Below are 20312 nucleotides of genomic sequence, written 5' to 3' on the forward strand. Positions count from 1 at the left end.
GTACGTGCAGGCATCCATGCACGCTTCCATGCACGATTCATCATACGCCTGAGCTTACAGATAGGTTTTGTTAACAAGGGGGGTTTGGGGGTAGGTTATTGGCAAGGGTACCACAGCATTGAAGGAATGCGGAGACAAGCTAAATTGCACTAGTCTAGTGCCGTTTTAGTTTGTCTCCGCATTCCTTCAATTTCGCAGGCACTTTTGTAAAAATCACGGCATATTTACAAAAGTGCCAATTTCGCAGCAAATCGCGAAATCCTAGAGGGTCTGGTTAGGTGTTGTTCCCACTTAGTCACTCAAGGTATTGTCTTGTGTCTAAATACCCCATCGTTTAGGATTCCTCTCACCTTTCCAGCCTGATTGGTATAGTTAGTTATGAAGCAAATTGGTTCAATCGCTTTTTGAGGTTTGGCTTTCGGGGGACGGAAGAGGGCCTGTGCACTAGAAATACTGTCTGCCCTCTGGCTGGCTGTTTCCAACGCTTTCCGTGGGTAGCCCTGAACTGTCTGCAAGATCCAAACATCTGTGGTGAGGCGAGCCCAATTTACAACTAAATGCAATAATCTGCCCCCAGGGGAATCGTAGGACACATAGGACTTACCAGAAGACTGGGATTCAAAGTTTTTGTTGCCTCGGTTGACACCTCTGTTGAAGTGGCCCCTGTATCCTCTAGATCTGTAGGGCTAGAGGCCAGCCTGCTCTGGCTCTTGGGTATAACCCTGCGTCTGGGAGCGAAACCTCGTTAAGGACTGGGGTTGGAATAGCGGCTGGTTGAGCGTCCTCTGCCACGCCCGGCCCTACCAGAGACCTGATGAAACACTCTCTTCAACGAGGATTGTGACTTGTCGAGTGCTCACAAATTTGGCAATGTCCTTTACGAATTTCTCACCAAAGAGCTGCCCTTCCGCTAGCGGGCCCGGTTCGGCCGTGGCCAACTCCACCAATTGTAGATCAATCCTTAAGAGGACAGACTTGCGCCGTTCGGAGGCCAAGGCGCAGTTAGCATTACCCAGCATGCACATTGCCCTTTGAGCCCAACCAGCCAAGACTTTGGGTGAATAGCAGCCCCGGGCTCTTGTGCCTGTAGGGCCAACTCCAGAATTTTGGCCAAGGGGCCTGCAAGGTCTAGAACCTTATCTTGACACGCCCAAAGGGCGTGGTCGATCCCTTTCTTCGGATCCTTCTTGTACTTTTTTAGGAAGGTGGTCATGGAAGAATCTATGTCGGGGGTAATCGCCACCTTATGAGCTAAGTCAGGTCAGGGCATTCGGATTTAAGGCGGGCCCTCACATCCTTATCAAAACTTTTACGTAAATGAGTGTGCATGTAATCGGCCACCGCCTGGGGTGGAACCCAATCGGCAGATCGTGGATGCACAATATCAGAGGGGTCAAACAGGAAAGGGGAGGGTTGGACAGGGGAAGAAGAATGCTTGCGCTTCTTAGCGCATTTGCGAGGCCTAGACTCCTGAGAAGAGTCTGTGTCAGTGTCGGGATCAGTAGTGGTATCATGGATAGGGATAGGGGAGGAAGGGCTAGGCGGGGGAGCTGGGGCGCCCTCTCTGGCCTGCTCATTGGATTTATAGAGCTTGGAGTAAGAATGTGCATGTGGCCAAGGGATTCCCGGGGGCTCGGAGGGGAGAAGGGGTGCTGGGGCAGGGCAAGTGCAGAGGGGGAAGGGTTAGGAGCAACAAGACGGACTAATTTCTGGGCAATAGGTAATAAGGCGGAGGAGAGTGCCTTATCTAGCTTAGCATCCAATTTCTTATCAATCATGTCTTCCATGGAATCGTCATAGTAATAAGCATCATCCCCCTGATCCTCACACGCAGCTACCTCCTCCTGGTAGAACTCAAAGTCTGCCATACTTCGTGTGAATATGAATATTCAATCAAAATATCCCCAGAGGGAAGCACAATTATCAACCCACACTGCCACAAGTTAGGGTGTCAGATGGGAGCAATGCCGGGGCAAAGGAGCCACTGAGTACTTATAAAACCCACACAGGAATATAGTAAGAACCTGCTCAATACAGGACTAATGGGGGAGAAAGTATTCCCACCTGCCTGAACAAGCAGAAGTTCCAAAAATTGTGTCCTCAAGGACCTGTAGCTCAAGGGTTAATGTCCCTGCATTCATAAACCAAGCGCTGCCTTGAAAGGTCTCAAAATGGCCCGTACTCGGCTCCAATTGCCAGCTGCGTATCTCCCCTATTCAGCCCGGGGCAGGGCGTCTGTCCAGCAGTGAATGGAGGGAGCTGCGCGCGCACACGGGCGCGTGCTAGCTCCCAAGATGCACGCAGGAAACCCGATCGGGCTCCAGCATGTGCCTCGCTCCCTGCAGGGGGGCCAAACCCCTCCGAACGCGGAACCGCAAACGGAACAGCCAGCAGCGCTGGTGGCAGCGTCGAAAATGCAGGGAAAAGGAAAGAGCAACACGCGCTTGGAGGAAAAGTCAGTAGGTAACCCTAAATGCGCGTTAGAGTATAGTGCTCGTGTTAACGGGGAAAGTAAACATCGCGCTGCACACAATAAAGGAGCAATAGCAACGTGTAACAAACACTGGCAGAATCAAGTAAAAGCCAATAATAAAAAACACCAGTAAGGCAATAACAGTCTATGCACAAAGTCAAAGTAGACAAATATAGAGAGACACTTATCTTGACTGCGAAGCAGCAAAGAAAGAGGAAGCCAAGAAGGTGTCTCTCTATTTTGTGTACTTTGGCATGTTGCCATTGGCTGTTATGAGGAGGCTTGGTTCAAAGCCTCATGGGATATGATGTTTTTTACTTGTGTAGTTCATTTTTCATTGGCTGCTGTGAGTTCAGTAAAGAAATCGAGACAGCATAATCAGAAGCCTCTGGTCCTGACATAGAATTCCAAAGCTTTAATGTGTTTTAGCTGGTTCTAAATCACAATCAACCAGTCCAACTAATTGGTCCATCGACCAAGTGGTGGAGTGCCTTGATGTTAAAGTTAGGTTTCTATGGTTATTGATGTATATATGTAAATATTGTAACATATTTCCTTCCCCATAGGTAATAAGGTACCCCCCCACATGTCCAGAGGATTCATCATTCTCCTGCGTGCAGAGATGAGTGAGACGTGCAAGTGTTGGTGTTATGGGCCCCACTAATGAATGTGTGTGTGAATGAGTAAGTGCGGTGACGGATCTGTGACGCAGGGAGGATTTGTAAAAAATTTCGCCCCCTTTCCGCTGGATCAATATGATTATGGTTATTCCTATGTTATTTGGCAAGTTGGTCCTATTGTTCACAAATTTGTACTGCTACTATCAATGGGAGTTACTCGGTTCACGAGTAGTGAGTCTGTGCACAGCCATGGGATGTCATGATAACTGTACTGGATGTATATTGGCTATGGACCCTGAAAATGTACATGTATGTCCTTGTTCTGGATACATTGAAAGCAGTGATAAATAAAAAACAAGTTTAAAAAAAAAAAAGATAAGAATAATCAGAGCCTCCGGTCCCGACATAGAATTGAAAACTCTTGACGTGATAGCTGAGTTTGTTTTCATTTTCAAGCCCTGTGTTTTTGATTTTCAGTTTTCACTCTAAATTGTTTAACCCACTGTCATCGTTGAGCATGCCGTGCATGTTCGAGTTTCTTTTTGGCAGAGCTTCCGAATGTTTTCGCTTTTTTTTAGTGCGTGTTGGGCTTGTTAAAAAAGTCCCATTTATTTGCCCAGCGGTACCGTTTGCGCATTCTCAGAAAAGAGTCAGAGGTCATACTTTCGCTGTAAAGGTGTTAGCCAATGAAAGGACACTTGCGGTTCAAACCTCGTTTTCGATCACAATCCCACCTGTCATAGTTCAGCTAATGCGCTGTCATCTAGGGCTGAAACTCACTTTGGAAAAATAAAAACGCATGTTGGTTAGGGTCTTAGCTGCGATTGGTCAAAAGAGTCATGACGTATATTGACGTAGGCGTTCCATCATTGGTTGACTGCCGGGTTCTGGTGTCGCGGGCCCTGTGATTGGTGTCGCTGTTGTGGTTGAGTGGGAGGCTGGACCTCATCGCCCGCGTAAGGGACAGCGCTAGGAGCATCAGCAGGCAGCGGTGTGTGGCTGGGCCGAAGCGGGCAGGCCGCAGACATGCCGCGCAAGAAGCCTTTCAGTGTTAAGCAGAAGAAGAAGCAGCTGCAGGATAAGCGGGAGCGCAAGAGGGGTGAGTGACCGGCCAACCGCAGGCCAGCACCCCTGGAACACTCTGCCTATGCTGACCAATGAGAGGCCAGCACCCCCATACTGACGAACCAAGAAACAGTGCCCCTTGACCCAGCCTATGACTGACCAGCACCCCTTGATACAGGCGCCTATCTGAGCACTATTATATGGAGACCAGTGAGAGGGCAGCAACCCCCTAATGCTGGCCAATCCCAGGCCAGCCCAGCTGAGCATAACTTACTGTTTATACATATATGTACAGCCACACACAGGCCAGCACCCCTTAGCATCACTTACTGATACATATACATGTAAAGCCCCACACTGACACAGGCCAGCACCCCTTAGCAACACTTACGGACACACATACATATAAAGCCCCCCACTGACACAGGCCAGCACCCCTTAGCATCACTTACGGACACACATACATGTACAACCCCACACTGACACAGGCCAGCACCCCTTAGCATCACTTACTAATACATATATACATGTAAAACCCTACACTAACCCAGGCCAGCACCCCTAAGCAGCACTGACAGATACACATACATGTAAAGCCCCAACCTAACACAGGCCAGCACCCCTTAGCAGCACTGACAGATACACATACATGTAAAGCCCCAACCTAACACAGGCCAGCACCCCTTAGCAGCACTGACAGCTGCACATACATGTAAAGCCCTACATTGACACATGCCACCACTGTGAGAAAGTGCCATCTTTCTTGCATGGTATGCCCCCACTTTTTGCTAAATGTACTTTGACTGAGTGTGCCCTGGACTCCTGCCAATCAGGTGCCCAGGGCCTATGTTCCTTCCCTAATACAAACCAAACCCAAATTGGCAAACCCTGGCCATGTCAGCCCCTGGTAAATGGTACACTAGGTACCCAGGGCCTTGTGACCAAGGAAGGCCTCTAAGAGCTGCAGCACTTCTTGTGCCACCCTTAGAGGCCCTGTACCCTTACACACACACACTGCCTTTGCAGGCTGAGTGTTTGGGTGCAAGACAAAAACAAAGTCGACATGGCACACATCCCTGTGTGCCATGCCCATCACCTACACTGCCATGGCATACATCAGTCACCCCTCTAGCTGGGTGCCTTATGCCAATGGTGTGGGCACAGGAGCAGGAGCCCTGTGCCCCTACAGTGCCCAGGTCCATTCCTGAGCACTGTAAGTGCAGTGCTGCCATTTAAGAGTACATGGTGCTGAGAGCTCGTCAAACACGAGCTCCACAGCACCATAATGGCAACACTAAAGTTTGGTATCAAACTTCTCAGCACATTAAACCCACACTGATGCCAGTGTGGGATTTAATGTACCCAGCACCCCAGAGGGCATCTTAGAGGTGCCCCCTTAAACCTAACCTACAATCCATGTCTGCTCTGAGGCTGCCTAGGCTGCCACCCAGCAGACATGTTGCTGGACCCCTGGGTAGGAGAGCCCCTGCTCTCCTGGGCCTGCAACAATGCACATCCTGGGCGAGGTGCTAAATCTCCTCCCCCAGGATGGGCAGGGGGAAGCTTCAAAGGCATGCCGCTTCTGTGAGCTTCCCCAGGCCCCTGCAACCCCCCACTCTGGCGGGAAGCTTTGGCCGGAAACCCCAAATAAGGACAGGGGATGTGCCAGCCTGCCAACCCCATCCCTCAGGTGGGGGAGGCGAGGTGAAGCACATCTCCGGGCTCTCGCCATCTTGAAGATGGGGAGCCCTACCCTATCAGGACTAGTCTACTGCCCCCCTCCCACAGGAGAGAGGCAGGATAGGGGGTGTACCCACCCCAGGACAGGGACCTATTGGTCCCTGCCCTTCACCTACCTGTAACGCCCCTAAATCTAGTATTTAGGGGCACCCTGAACCTTCCTTCCCCAGATTCCAGATTCAAAACTACGAAGAGCAAGAAGAAAGAAGACCTGCCCTGCAGCTGCTGAAAAGAGGAAGACACCAACTGCTTTGGCCCCAGCCCTACCGGCCTGTCGACCCTCAAACCTGCTCCTTCTCCAGCCCGGCATCTCTTGTGGCCAGCAACCTCACCAACCCCGGAGGACCTGGCTACCTTTTGGCTCTAAGCCCCTGGGACTCCCATGAGTAGAGGCTCTACTCAAAACCTATCTCTAATCCCTGGCTGCAGCCCGGAACCGCGAACCCAGCACACTCTGCACCAGCTAAGCCTAGCCAGTGCCGGAGTGAACAAAAACCTTGAGGACGACCCCACGGCAACTGTGACCCCGAGTCCGGCACCCAAGGACCTCCCTTGACACTCCTGAAGAAGCCTGCAGCCTCAGAACGAGGTGCCCCCCCAACCGCGATCAACAGAGGGTAAGATTTCCTGACACCAAAAGGCACCCCTGCACGTGGTGCCCCACGGCCCCCTGTGCCCAATCCCGGGGTACCTACCTATCCTCCAACTACCCAACTTACCTCTCGAAGTGGTGGTGGCACCTGAAGAGTCCTCGTCCCCGAGCTTGCAGTCTTTTTCTAAACCGGAGATATCCCATTGAAATCAATTGAGCGCCCGAAAGCTCAAAAGCACTCTGCACCCAGCCGCCCGAGTGGCCCTGGCAGTGAAAACTCTACACCTACCTACTTCCCCACTTGCCCTGAGTAAGTGACCAGGAGCCCAGCTCCCACAGCCGCGTGGCTTGCCAGTCAGCAGCCACCAACCAAGGCCCCCCTATCCCTCATAGGATAACATTGGGCCTAACTCTCTCTGCACCCGGCCGCCCTAGAGCCGCTGAGGGTGAACCAACTGTACCTGCCTGACCCTGGGGGACCCCTGAGTCTATGCCCAGAACCTCAACTCTGCCAGTCGAGTACTTACCATTAAACCGCAAACTCTATTTTCCTCATAGGGTGACATTGACTGGCTTTTTCCTGAAATTTCTTCTAAGTGTGGTCTTTTCAAATCTTAAAATATTCACCAAAAATCAGCCGAGTAACGAAAACGAAATTACTCACCTGCTCTTAGGTGAGCTCCCAGTGCTGATTCTTGGTGCCCAGCACTGACTCTGAAAAATACTTACAACTGTACTTACCCTTAACTCAATTTTCTTCCATAGGAAACCATTGACGTTTTTTCTGTGAAATTTCTTCTAAGTGTCGATTTCTGCAATCTTTAAATATTCTTCAAAAATCGTATAATATCTGAAAACGTAATTACTTACCTGTTTTGGATAAAGGTCCAAGTACTGAGTCTAGGCACCCAGTACTGGATTACAAAAGTAACGAGAACATACTGTACCTGTAACCTGAATTTTCTTCCATAGGGAATCATTGACTGTTTTCTTTGAAATATTTTCTAAGTGTCAACTTTTAAAATAGCTAAATATTGTTTAAAAATCATTACAGTAATTAAGTCGACTTTCATCACTTGATTCTGAGAACTGACCCAGGACTGAATCTAGGATTCAGTCCTGGAATTCCAAAAGTAATCTAAAAAGTAATCTGTTGCAAATAACTTGAATTTACCATTGAGCTCAATGCATTGTTGTGTTTAAAAATATAGTTGCCTACTGCAACCACTTGTAACTGTTTACAAAAGTCTATTGCATATTGCAAAAGTATTTATATTAAACATCTCCTGCTGAGAAAGTATATTTTAAATCCAAGTGTTGGTTCTAAAATAAAACAAGCATATATTTTTTATATATAAACCATTGGCCTAGAGTTCAGTTCATGAGTGTGTGAGACCATTTGCTGACTGAGTGTGTACAACAAATGCTTTACACTGTCCTCTGATACTGCCTTACTGCTCGACCAAGCTACCACTTTAGAGAGTAAGGTTATATCTAACTTTAACCTCTGTCAAACCCTGGGGGACTGTGGACTCTGTACACCCTGTACCTATTAAGGAGCAGTATATACAGAGCCACTTTCTCACAACCACCGCTTAGTATCACTCACTAATACACATACATGTAAAGCCCCACACTGACACAGGCCAGCACCCCTTAGCATCGCTTACTGACACATACATTAAAAGCCCCGCACTGACGCATGCCTCCACCCCTTAGCATCACTCACTAATACACATAAAGCTCCACACTAACGCAGGCCAGCACCCCTAAGCAACACTGACTGATACATATACATGTAAAGCTCCACACTGACACATGCCACCACCCCTTAACATCACTCACTAATACACATACATGTAAAGCCCATCACTAACACAGGCCAGCACCTCTTAAGAACAATTACTGATACACTTACATGTAAAGCCCCACACAGACCGGCACCCCTTAGCAGCACATACTGATACATGTAAAGCCCCACACTGACACAGGCCAGCACTCCTTAGCAGCACTTATTGATTGATACACAGACGTGTAAAGCTCCACACTCTGATAGAGGCCATTGACACACATACATGTAAAACCCCACACTGACACAGCAAGCAGCGCTTAGCAACATTTGGGGTTATACATACATGTACAACCCCATTCTAACACAGGCCAGCACCCCTTAGCAACACTTACTGATACACATACATGTAAAGCCCCACACTGTCACAGGCCAGTCCCGCCCTTAGCAGCACCTTCCTTTAAACATACATGTAAAGCCCCATACTGACATTGGGCAGCACGCCTTAGCAGCACTTACTGATGCACATACATGTAAAGCCCCACACTGACACAGGCCAGCACCCCTTAGAAACATTTGCTGATTCACATACATGTAAAGCCCCACACTGACGCAGGCCAGCACCCCTTAGCAACACTTACTGGTACACATACATGTAAAGCCCCACACTGACACAGGCCAGCACCCCTTAGAAACATTTACTGATTCACATACATGTAAAGCCCCACACTGACACAGGCCAGCACCCCTTAGCAACACTTACCGGTACACATGCATGTAACGCCCTACGCTGACACCGGCCAGCACCCCTTAGCATTACTTACTGATGATAAACATTTGTGTTATTCCTCTCACTGACACAGGCCAGCGCCCCTTAGAAGCACTTACTGGTGTATGTAAATCCCCACACTAATAGAAGCCAGGGTCAAGCTAAATACACACCACCACCATGTTCTCAGCTGCACCAAGGCCTTCATCACCAAAAATACAAGCCAGTAATGGAGCAGCACCCTTCTCTCCTGATATGGGTCCCAACAGTGCTGGTTGAGGTTGTTTGCCTCTGATGTCCAGGGTTCCGCCCAGCTACAGTTCTACAAACTGAGCTGGGTACCACTCGTTATGCGCTGGACTCTCCGGATAGTGAGGACGAGCAGTACAAGGCTTCTCTGGGAGATAGTGTGAGGTCCTAGAGCTCAACACGCCTATCAACCAACACACATTATCTCAATGCCCAGCTGAGTGTTTGTCCTTTTGGGAAAAGAAAAGTACTTTTAATCACACAGTAGTACTAAATACTACACAGTCCAATGGAGTTGCACAGTGTAATATCCCTGGTCACGATTCCCCTGTGGGCACTGTGCCCCTCCCCATTTGTTCTATGTAAGACACTGGCTCCATCTATACTGCACCAAAGTAAGGTACAGTGTGCCCAGAGTCCCCAGTCCCCAGAGGTTTGGCAGAGGTATAACCTTACTCTCTAAAGTGGTAGCTTGGTCGAGTAGTAAGGCATTATCAGAGGACAGTGTAAAGCATTTGATGTACACAGTCAGTCAGCAAATGGTCTCACACACTCAAGAACTGAACTCTAGGCCAATTGTTTTGTATATAACAATATATAATTGTTTTATTTTAGAACCATAAGTAGGTATCAAAATACTTTCTCAGACTGAGATACTCTAGTTGAATACTTTCAAATAGCTATAGACTTTTAAATGCAATAGTTACAGTTGTTGCAATAGGCAACACAAGTTAAACACAATTATAACATTGAGCTCAATGGGAATCTTTAAGTATATGCAATATCAATTACTTTGCATAGGTTTTTCTTACTCTGGGCTGGATGCTGGATTCAGCCCTGGTGCATCTCCTGTAAACAGTTGAAAGAAATCGTTTTTGTTACAGGCGATTTTTAAGGACTATATTTATGTTTCAAAAATAGACACTTAGAAGAATTTCTGGCAAAAGCCAGGCAATGTTATGCTATGGAGGAAAGGTTGGTTATCGGAAAATCACATTTGTACTTACTTTTTAGGGTCAGTGTTGGGCACAAAGATCCAGCACTGGGATCTCTCCTGGTAACAAGCGAGTAATTTCGTTTTTGTTGATCGGGTGATTTTTAGTGAATATTTCAAAACTCGACACTTGGAAGAATTTCCAAGTGAAAACCAGTCAATATTACCCTATGGAGAAAATGTAGGTTATTGGCTTTCAGGTAAGTACTCGACGGGCAGAGTTGAGGTTCTGGGCATAGACTCAGGGGTCTCCCAGGGTCAGGTAGGTACAGTTGTTACACTCTCCGTGGCATAGGGGCAGCCGGGTGCAGAGAGAGTAGTCCCAGTGATAGCCTATGGTGGGTAGGGGGCCTTTGGTTGGTGGCTGCTGGCAGGCAGGCCACGTGGCTATGGGAGCTGGGCTCCTGGTCACATACACAGGGCAAGTGGGGAAGTAGAATAGAACAGATGCTGCACTTCCAGGGGCGCACGGGCGGCTGGGTGCAGGGTGCTTTTGAGCCGTTGGGCGCTCAATGAATTTCAGTGGGAAAGCTGTGTGACGAACAAAGGCTGCAAGCTCGGGGATGAAGATTCTTCAGGTGCGACCACCACTTCGAGAGGTAAGTTGGGAAGCTGTAGGTTGGGTAGGCACCCAGGAGTTGGGCACAGGAGGCCGCAGGGCGCCGGGTGCAGGGGTGTCTTTTGGCGTCGGGAAATCTTGCCCTCTGCTGGTCGTGGTTGGGGGGGATCCCTGGAGTTGAGGCTGCAGGCGACTTCAGGAGCGTTGTGGAGGGTTCTTGGGTGCTGGATTCTTGGTCACAGTCGCCGGGGGGATGTCCTCGTGGTCGTTGTTCACTCAGGCACAGGCCGGGCTCGGCGGGTGCTGTGTGTGCTGCATTCGCGGTTCCTGGCTGGCACCAGGGGTTGTTGCTGTTTGAGCAGGACCACTGATCGTGGGAGTCCCAGTCTTTGGATGAGCAAGGCAGTCCGGTCCTCAGGGGTTTTCGAGGTTGCTGACCACAGGAGATGCCGGGATTTAGCAGGAGCAGGTTCGAGGGTCGACAGGCCTCTAGGGCTGGGGCCAAGTCAGTTGGTGTCGTCCTCTTGTTAGCAGCTGAGCGGCAGGTCTTCTTTCTTCTTGTTATTCTTCTTGTTCTTCTTGTTTCGGAATCTGGATCCGAGGAAGGAAGGTTCAGGGTGCCCCTAAATACTAAATTTAGGGGTGTTACAGGTAGGTAAGGCAGGGATCAATGGGTCCCTTTCCTGGGGTGGGTTCACCCCCTATCCAGCCACTCTCCAGTGGGAGGGGGCAGGAGCCTAGTCCTGATTGGGTAGGGCTCCCCATCCTCAAGATGGCGAGAGCCCAGAGTTGTGCTTCACCTCGCCTCCCCCACGTGAGGGGTGGGGTTGGCAGAGGCTGGCACACCCCCTTTCCTCACTTAGGTTTTCCTTCCAGTCTTCCGGCAAGAGTGGGGGCCAGAACCGGTGGGGACCAGTTGCTGAGTACAGCAAGTGGTCTGGGGAGGCTCACAAAGGCGGCATGCCTTTGAAGCTTCCCCTGCCCGTCGTGGGGGAGGAGGCCGAGCACCCCGCCCCAGGATGTGCATTGTTGCAGGCCCACAAGAGCTGATGGCTCTCTACCCAGGGGGCCAGCAACCTGTCTGCTGGGTGGCAGCCTAGGCAACCTCTCAGTCAGGACACGGGTTGTGGGTTAGGTTCAGAGGGCATCTCTAAGATGCCCTCTGTCGTGCATTTTACCTTAAATCCCACACTGGCATCAGTGTGGGTTTAATATGCTGAGAAGTTTGATACCAAACTTCTCCGTCTTCATTGTAGCCATGTTGGTGCTGTGGAGTTCATATTGACAACCGCCCAGCACCATATACTCTTAATGGCAGCACTGCACTTACAGTGCCCAGGAATGGACCTGGGTACTGTAAGGGTACAGGTCTCATGCACCTGAACCCACACCACTGGCATAGTGCACCCAGCTAGAGGGGTGACTGAGGTAAGCCAGGGCAGTGTGTGTTGTGGGCATGGCACACAGGGATGTGTGCCATGTCGATGCTCTGTTTTGTTCTGCACCAAGACACTCAGCCTGCAAAGGCAGTGTGTGTGTGTATCAGGGTACAGGGCTCCTAAGGGTGGCACAATAACTGCTGCATCCCTTAGGGGCCTTCTCTGGTCACAGGGCCCTCGGCACCTAGGGTACCATTTACCAGGGGCCGACATGTGGCCAGAGATGTTAAATGGGTTTTAGGCTAAGGAACACAGGCCCTGGGCACCTGATTGGCAGGAGCCCAGGGCACACTCAGTCAAAGTACATCAGCAATTCAGCAAAAAGTTGGGGCATACCATGCAAGAAAGATGGCACTTTCTCACACTGTGCCTCTCCCCATTTGTTCGTGCTCTAACTCACCGGGGTGACTTTGTCTAATCTAGACACCCACAGCAGGTAGCCGGACTTTGAATAAGGCACAAGTGCAGACTTGCTTCCCCACAAGTTCTTATATGCAACAGTTCTCTCTTTGTTTTTACCCCAGTGTTGGAGTGCATACTGAACAGAATTTAGTCTGTGTGCCATGTTCCGGCTCGGTCCTGACTTCAGATGGAAACGTTTGGTCTTGTAGTGCTAGCTGGGTTGCTCAGGGGATGCTGGGTGCAGCCTCCATCTGCAGTGTACACGTCCTCTTGAGTGAGGAGCTGGGTGCCACTCAGTAAATCTATTATTGCGCCCTGCTTCTAGACCACCGATGGATAGCAGAGTAGGTGTAGCCCAACATGGACGGTGCAGGATTCATGCAGCTTGAGACTTATAACCCGTCACTGGCTGGTGCAGGAATCACACAGCACGGTAGTTGCAGCCCAAGAAGGGCCGGTGTAGAGATACTTGCCCCTGATGCAGGCTTAGGATGAGACAGGCCAGTAACTTTGCAGCACCCACAGACACAGGCTTGTAACAGAGCAGCACCCTCTTTAGTCCAGCTAATCATCAGACAGAACTTCTGGTGATGCCCAATAACAGATCAACACAATGCCTGCTCGTAGTCATGTCTGTCTGTATCCTTAATCACTTACAAACTATACAGAATTCAGCTGCATGGCATTTGTTAGATATCCCCAAAAGCTAATCTATAAATGCTTCTGTTCATGCTCTTCACTGGCTGCCTGTTGGGTAAATTATTCTTTAAAAATCCACATGTCTTGGAGGGCCCTCCATGATTTTGCACCCTCTTACTTGAAAGTGAAATTTCAACACTGGTCACCATCTTAGGTCATCTCCCAGTTTAATTTTCTCTGTTCCTGGGAGCAGGTGGCCAGAGCCTGTGAGATGGAATACGCCGTGTGTGCCTGCAGATTGCGCTGCACTGTGAGATCTGTAAATGCTTGCAGTATGTCTGCTGTGAGGCCAGATGTGTGAGATGGAACACGCCTGTGTGCCTCTGCAGATAGCGCTGCACTGTGAGATCTGTGAATGCTTGCAGTATGTCTGCTGTGAGGCCAGATGTGTGAGATGGAGCATGCCCTGTGTGCCTGCAGATAGCGCTGCACTGTGAGATCTGTGAATGCTTGCAGCATGTCTGCTGTCTGAGGCCAGAGTCAGTGAGATGGAACACGCCTGTGTGCCTGCAGATAGCGCTGCACTGTGAGATCTGTGAATGCTTGCAGTATGTCTGCTGTGAGGCCAGAGTCACTGAGATGGAACATGCCCTGTGTGTCTGCAGATAGCTCTTCACTGTGAGATCTGTGAATGCTTGCAGTATGTCTGCTGTCTGAGGCCAGAGCCTGAGAGATGGAACACGCCTGTGTGCCTGCAGATAGCGCTGCACTGTGAGATCTGTGAATGCTTGCAGTATGTCTGCTGTGAGGCCAGAGTCTGTGAGATGGAACACACCCTGTGTGTCTGCAGATAGCGCTGCACTGTGAGATCTGTGAATGCTTGCAGTATGTCTGCTTTGAGGCCAGAGTCTGTGAGATGGAACACACCTGTGTGTCTGCAGATAGCGCTGCACCGTGAGATCAGTTAATGCTTGCAGTATGTCTGCTGTGAGGCCAGAGTCAGTGAGATGGAACACGCCTGTGTGCCTGCAGATAGCGCTGCACTGTGAGATCTGCGAATGCTTGCAGTATGTCTACTGTGAGGCCAGAGCCTGAGAGATGGAGCACGCACTGTGTGCCTGCAGATAGGGCGGGGGTGCACTGTGAGATCTGTGACTTTGTATCTCAGCCCCTACTTCTGGAACGTGCGGCCATACAGAGAGCTGTATTGTTGCTGGAATGTGTGAAAACATTCAGTCACTTCACACACAATAGAGTTTGCTTTTGTAACAAGCTGTGGGATGTCATCAGGTATGTTCTGGTTGTTTGTTCTACGTCGCTGTGGTGGTACAGACAGAAGGCTATTGTGTGTCACTCCTGTACAGGATTGGAGCACGTAGGGTGATTGGCGGGTGCTTGGGCCCTACAGCCAGTATACTTTTTTGTGTGTGACGGGGGCGTTTTAAGCAGCAATTTCACGCTACGTGGTTCGGTGTGTTTGGAGGATCTTTTCTCTATAGTCCTGATCTGCATTGGATATCGGCTCCACGCAGTGGGATATCGGCTCCATGCGGTACTGGTTGTGTGCCGGGAGACTATATGGAGTATTCTGTGTGGTTGTGGCAGTCTATGCAGTGAGGTACTTTGTGGTTACTTTAGTGCTGTCCCAGTAAGTAAGGTAGTGGGAGGGTGTGTGTTGTTTACTGTGTGGTAGAATACTTTTGAGTATTTGTTTTATATTACAGTGCATGTTTTAGATTGTTTCACAGTGTTATTTGAGGCAGTGGTTTCTTTGCGGCATGGAGTGTGTGTATATAACAGTTTTTGTGGGTGTTAGTTCTATGTGGCTGTGATAGGGTAGCCTGATCTCTTCGAATTATTAAATGTTTAATTTGCCAGCAAAGTGGACAACATCCACCAAGAACTGCTAAATTGGTTTTTTAGTAAAGTAAAAATCTGAGTCCCCAGTAGAGAACAGGCCTCTTTAGATTCCATGGCCTGGTGGGGAGCACCCTGAACAGTCACTATGTCAAATGAAAAAGAAAAAAGATCCCCTTGGGTTTCTTTATGAAGCATACATTGAGTCACTCACATTCACTCAAATAAAACTAAATGCTCACACCAAACAGAGTCCGAAAATACAATATAAAGAAAATATATGATATATTTTTTATTTATAAATGTCATAAAATCATTAAAAACATCTTATCCACATAATCACAGGGAGAACCTTACGATCCTTAGGGGAGTCAATAAACAACAATGTGTTATATATCAAAGGCACAACAAAGCACATGAGACTAGATGGTAGTGTTCATAAATGGCTGTACAATGAACGTTTAGTCTACTTTTTCTGTTCAAGTCCCAAATTGTGCCAATGTCTTCATGGACCCGAAATTTCTTTATTGTAGCAACTCGTTGTTTAAATTTTCTTCCTATAGGTCTAAAAAGAGAGAGCGACGCGTTTCGGTGGTATCATATAATTCACCACCTTCTTCAGGCTAGCACATTACTTATAATAAATCTCCCAAAAAGCTGAATCTGCTTTAGGATAGATCGGAGACTTGAATATCTCTCCTTTAACAGTAAAAACTTCCAAACAAAGAATATCTCTTGCTTGTATTTCTCTGTGTGGGGGGACACAATCTCCTCCCTTTCAGAGGGTCTTTGAAGGTGTCAATAATCTTAAAGACACTCAATTGAAAATAATTAATACAGGGCCCAGCCTTGTCCGCTGATATCCGGGTCTGACCTTATATGACCACAGAAGCTATGATAAATCATTAAGAACCTATACAACCGCAATAGTACTTCATAAATTGTCTTGTTAAGGTTCTTCGTATGTTTAACCGGGACTAAAAAGTCTCACGGCTTCCTTCTATTCTCCGTATAAAGCACCCTGAACAGTGCCAAGGCTGTCTGTGCCAGATCCACTCCGGCGGCCCTGAAGACCAGTCAAGCTGCAGTCAAATAACAAATTAGGGTGAGACCTTGTATCCAGGTCATATAAAGTCTCAACGTACTCCCTGTGGGATGTAAGATTTTAGGTGTTTTTTGTTAAGCAGTGTGAGGCCTTTCCTTGCTGTCCCTGGGCAGTTGGAGAATAAGCAAGATTCTCTATGGGCCCGTGGTTCATTGGGCTTGTGACATGATCTGGTCCACCCTGGAAGCTTCGGGCGTGTAGGGTCCGGAGCACCAGTCTGTGGGATAGAGAGATCACAAAAAAAAAATGTTGCAATAATGCTGAGATGTCTTCCACTCTGTTTTGATGGTGGACACCACCCAAACAAGTTAGTTACCAAATCAGCCACCGATGCCCACTTGTTCTGTTACCAGAGTTCAGGGCCCAGCAAAGGGTCATTTGAGTCCTACGCTCTGGATAGGGATCGCTAGAAAGCAGTATGCCAGTTCCACAGGGATCTATATCTCTGCTTCTGCTAGTTTTGAAGATTTTCCAGTTTTGAGAGAGGGGACAATGCCTGCTGGTCCTGTTGGGGTTGTGCTTGGCCACGCAGGGACAAGATACCAAAACCGTAAGAGCTAAATACAAAGTTAAGGAATCAGGATGCCTGCCTCCTGGTGGTGGAAGCAGGCACACAGGGATCCGGTTATGAAATCGCCACCATTACTCGCCTTGTAGTTTGAGGAGACAGGATTGCAGCACTCTCCTCAAAACAGGGGTACATTTTGGATGTGCACCCACAAATGAGAGCAGACGTGACAAAACCTTAAAAATGAAGGCACACCTTTGATGTGATTACATGGTTGTTTGACTTGATGAAGGTGAGACGTGTGGGGCTGTGCAGAAAAGACATGCTATCTTTTTCCTGAACTTGTCAATCACGGAGAGAACTAAGGGCCTTCTTGAAGGCCAGAGTTAGTGTGAAGATTTGCTGGCAGAGTCCCACGGTGCAGCAGCCGATCCTGAGAGCGACCAGGGAGTACTGGAGACAAGTCTGAACCTTCTTCTGTGTAGTAAGTGCAGGTGTTTCTTCTTTATAATCTAGTACTAGTGTCTAAAAGTGTCCGACTCCGCCCTCTTTGGCGTGGCTTGGCGTTGTCCGACCCCTTTTAGTGTGGAGGTTGACTCAAAGGTTAAAAGAGGTGACCACGGTTCTGCAGTCCAGTGACTTCAGGTTGGGTCACTGACCACTTTCAGTGAGACAGTCTGTGTTCTTTTATGGTATACGTAAGGGAGATGAACACAGCTTGGACCATGGTTAGTTATCCGAGGACATTATGAACAGAGGTTTAATCTTCTGTTATGATTGACCTTGTAGTCTTCTGAATTGCCATTTTGTTTGATCTTCTGATTGTGGTTAAAACAACGGGTTTCTAACAACCCTAGAAATTCAGCTTGTGGTTTAATGGGCCGACCAATGCCTCGCTGGACAGTGCCTCTGCTGTTGCTTCTGGTGCTTTGCTGCAGCTCATGTTCATCTGTATGACCTGAGGGATGGGCCCTTTATCCTGTGTACCCCAGATGAGTTTTAAACTGCTGGCCACAACTGCTCACATCCTTTCCTCCAGGTCAGTGGGCAGAGGTTGGGATAGTTTTGCTGTCTCTGGTCCAGAGGGCACCTGGAGATAATGCACTGCGTGCGTTATCAGTTTCCAAGTGTAGCCTGAACTCTCACTGAGCTGCCGCACTAAAGAAGGAAAGGTAAAGGAGGCACTGTTTCTATCAACCGCAGGTGTGGACCCTGCGTTACATATCCAGTAAATCCTTGTGGTTTGTGCTTGAACATGGCCGGACATTGATGCTGCAGATTTCAGAATCTGTTTAGTCCATAGAGCTTCAGTCCTGTTGGTGCTTTGCTGGTGCCCAGGTGCTGAGAGTTTCCCCACTGTGGGACGTGGTGATAATTGGTGTGTTGGCCGGTGCTCTGCTAACATTGAAAAAATAAATGCTTGCAGCAATCCCATCCACTTTGAAGATAAATGGCGGGGTGTCTAGCGAGTTGTACAACATGAAGCTTGATGTCTGCGTTGGGCCATTCCCGAGGCGGGTGGAGTGGTCTAGAGCTGCAAAGGGCCACAGCACCAACATTTGCTGCATCTGTCCCACGGATTGGGCTTGTTCATGTTTTACAGCAGCAACCCTGCTCATACCAGTGCGGTCTCTTTATGGGTGTTTGCATGAATTCTGTTATTATTGGTGAGTAGAATGGAGGAAAGAACTTGGAGAGCGAAAGTGCCAGGAATGAGAAGAAGCCGGGGGAGTTGGCAGACGTGCAATGGTGAGCTTGAAGCCGTGCAGTTGAGAGGAGGAATGATGCAGTATTATGGAGATAGGAAGAAAAGAGACAGAAAACAAATGGATAATACCTAGGAGAAGAGCTAATTTTATGTCAGATGGATTTAGCTGACTGTTGAATTATTGTGGCCAGTAACAATACCTGGTGGTCTTTTGGTCCGCCTGTTGCTTTCCTTTGGCTTTCTTGTCTGTCTTCTTTGCTTGATTTGCTTCTAATTCAATGATGGTCCCTCCTCTCCTTGTTTGTTTTTCCCCTGAAGCCTAGCTTTGTATAACCATTCCTTTGAATGGATGACATTTGTCTTTCCTTCTCTTCACATCCAGTGATTTGCTTTTGTCATTTTACTTCTAGCACTTCCTCTTGCTCATGTGTGGCTTCCGCCCTTATGTACCTAGCCTGTCCCCTTGCTTTCAGTGTGTTGCACCCTCTTAAATCTCCCACAGCTTGTCCATGGCTTCTTGCACACAGATGGCATTTGTGTTTTATTTATTTACTTTAGAAGGTTTTTTAAATCCCTAAGTCCCCCTCCCCCCCCCTTCAATCCTCAAACGTCTCCTTTGTGGCTCCACCTCTCTTTTTGTGGTCTTTTCAAAAAAATGTTTTTATTTGACAGCCCAAAAGCTGCAATTTTCTGTTGGAACGCTCCTTTTTCAAAGCACTTTTTCACACACATTATTTTTATTTAATGCTCCAAGATTGGTAAATTAAAAATCTGCATGTGTCGTGTGCATGCGTGCGGGGTGACGCTGGCGTGCCTATGTCATCATGGTGTTAATGCAGGTGTTGAGTGCAAAAAGGTTTGTGGAAGAACAGGTGTGTTGGTGCCCCCCTACATTTTAGGTAGAGTCTTCTGCATCTTGCCTCTCGGGTAAGAGAATTGGTGTTAAGAGTTCATTGCAATTTAAAAAATGCTGACATTGTTTAGTAAAGAGTATTTTTCTGGGGTTGGATTGATACAACGTTGAATAGAACAGAAAGACCTTATTTGTCTTCTTTCCCTCAATGAAGCTGGCCCCAGCAGGTCAGCCTACGACCCGAGAGATGAAACACCTGAGCAAAGGACTCTGGTCATTGACGAGTTAGAGTTGTCTGTCTCCCCTCAAGAATCCAAGTGGACACTAGACCGTCTGACATTACGAAAGAGAGGAGTGACGTGCTTTGGCCTCCGCATCACCTATGGCAAAGAAGCACTTTGGAACGGTTGGCTTTTTCCAGATGTTTGTAATCCATGTAGGATCTGAGGGGCCAGTTTGCTTGGGCCTAACCACCATACTGTCCTGTCTTCTCCATCCTTTACATGGAGCCTCTTGTGCTCTGCTCACAGACACCAGCATCAAGAGTCACAAATATAATGATTATACACCAGTCTACCTGAGAGTCTCTTCTGCTTTAGACATCCAGTGCCTCAAACACTGCTTGCCCATTATCCATACTGGATGTCCAGAGTCTCCCTGAAGCTCCACCGCTTGCCCATCATCCACACCTGGGTGTCAGCGCCTCCCGGAAGCTCCACTGCTTGCCCATCATACACACCTGGATGTCCAGCGTCTCCCGGAAGCTCCACTGCTTGCCCATCATACACACCTGGATGTCCAGCGTCTCCCGGAAGCTCCACTGCTTGCCCATCATACACACCTGGATGTCCAGCGTCTCCCGGAAGCTCCACTGCTTGCCCATCATACACACCTGGATGTCCAGCGTCTCCCGGAAGCTCCACCGCTTGCCCATCATCCACACCTGGATGT

The 20312-nt window shown here is 48.6% G+C and overlaps 1 protein-coding gene across 2 annotated transcripts in view; it reads left to right on the forward strand.

Moving 5' to 3' along the window:
• The first annotated feature begins 3964 nt into the window (after positions 1 to 3964).
• The window catches only part of GNL1 (G protein nucleolar 1), a 149309-nt gene continuing 132961 nt past the window's right edge, over positions 3965 to 20312 (forward strand). The window contains exon 1 of one of the 2 annotated variants that reach the window (XM_085637395.1): positions 3965 to 4192. In XM_085637395.1, the coding sequence (XP_085493521.1) occupies positions 4120 to 4192 (73 nt within the window). In that variant the 5' untranslated portion in view covers positions 3965 to 4119. The remainder of the gene's footprint in view (positions 4193 to 20312) is intronic. The other variant, XM_085638075.1, reaches the window with a different exon arrangement.

Source organism: Triturus cristatus, chromosome 1_1, assembly GCF_964204655.1.
Source record: "Triturus cristatus chromosome 1_1, aTriCri1.1, whole genome shotgun sequence".
Lineage (NCBI taxonomy): Eukaryota > Metazoa > Chordata > Amphibia > Caudata > Salamandridae > Triturus > Triturus cristatus.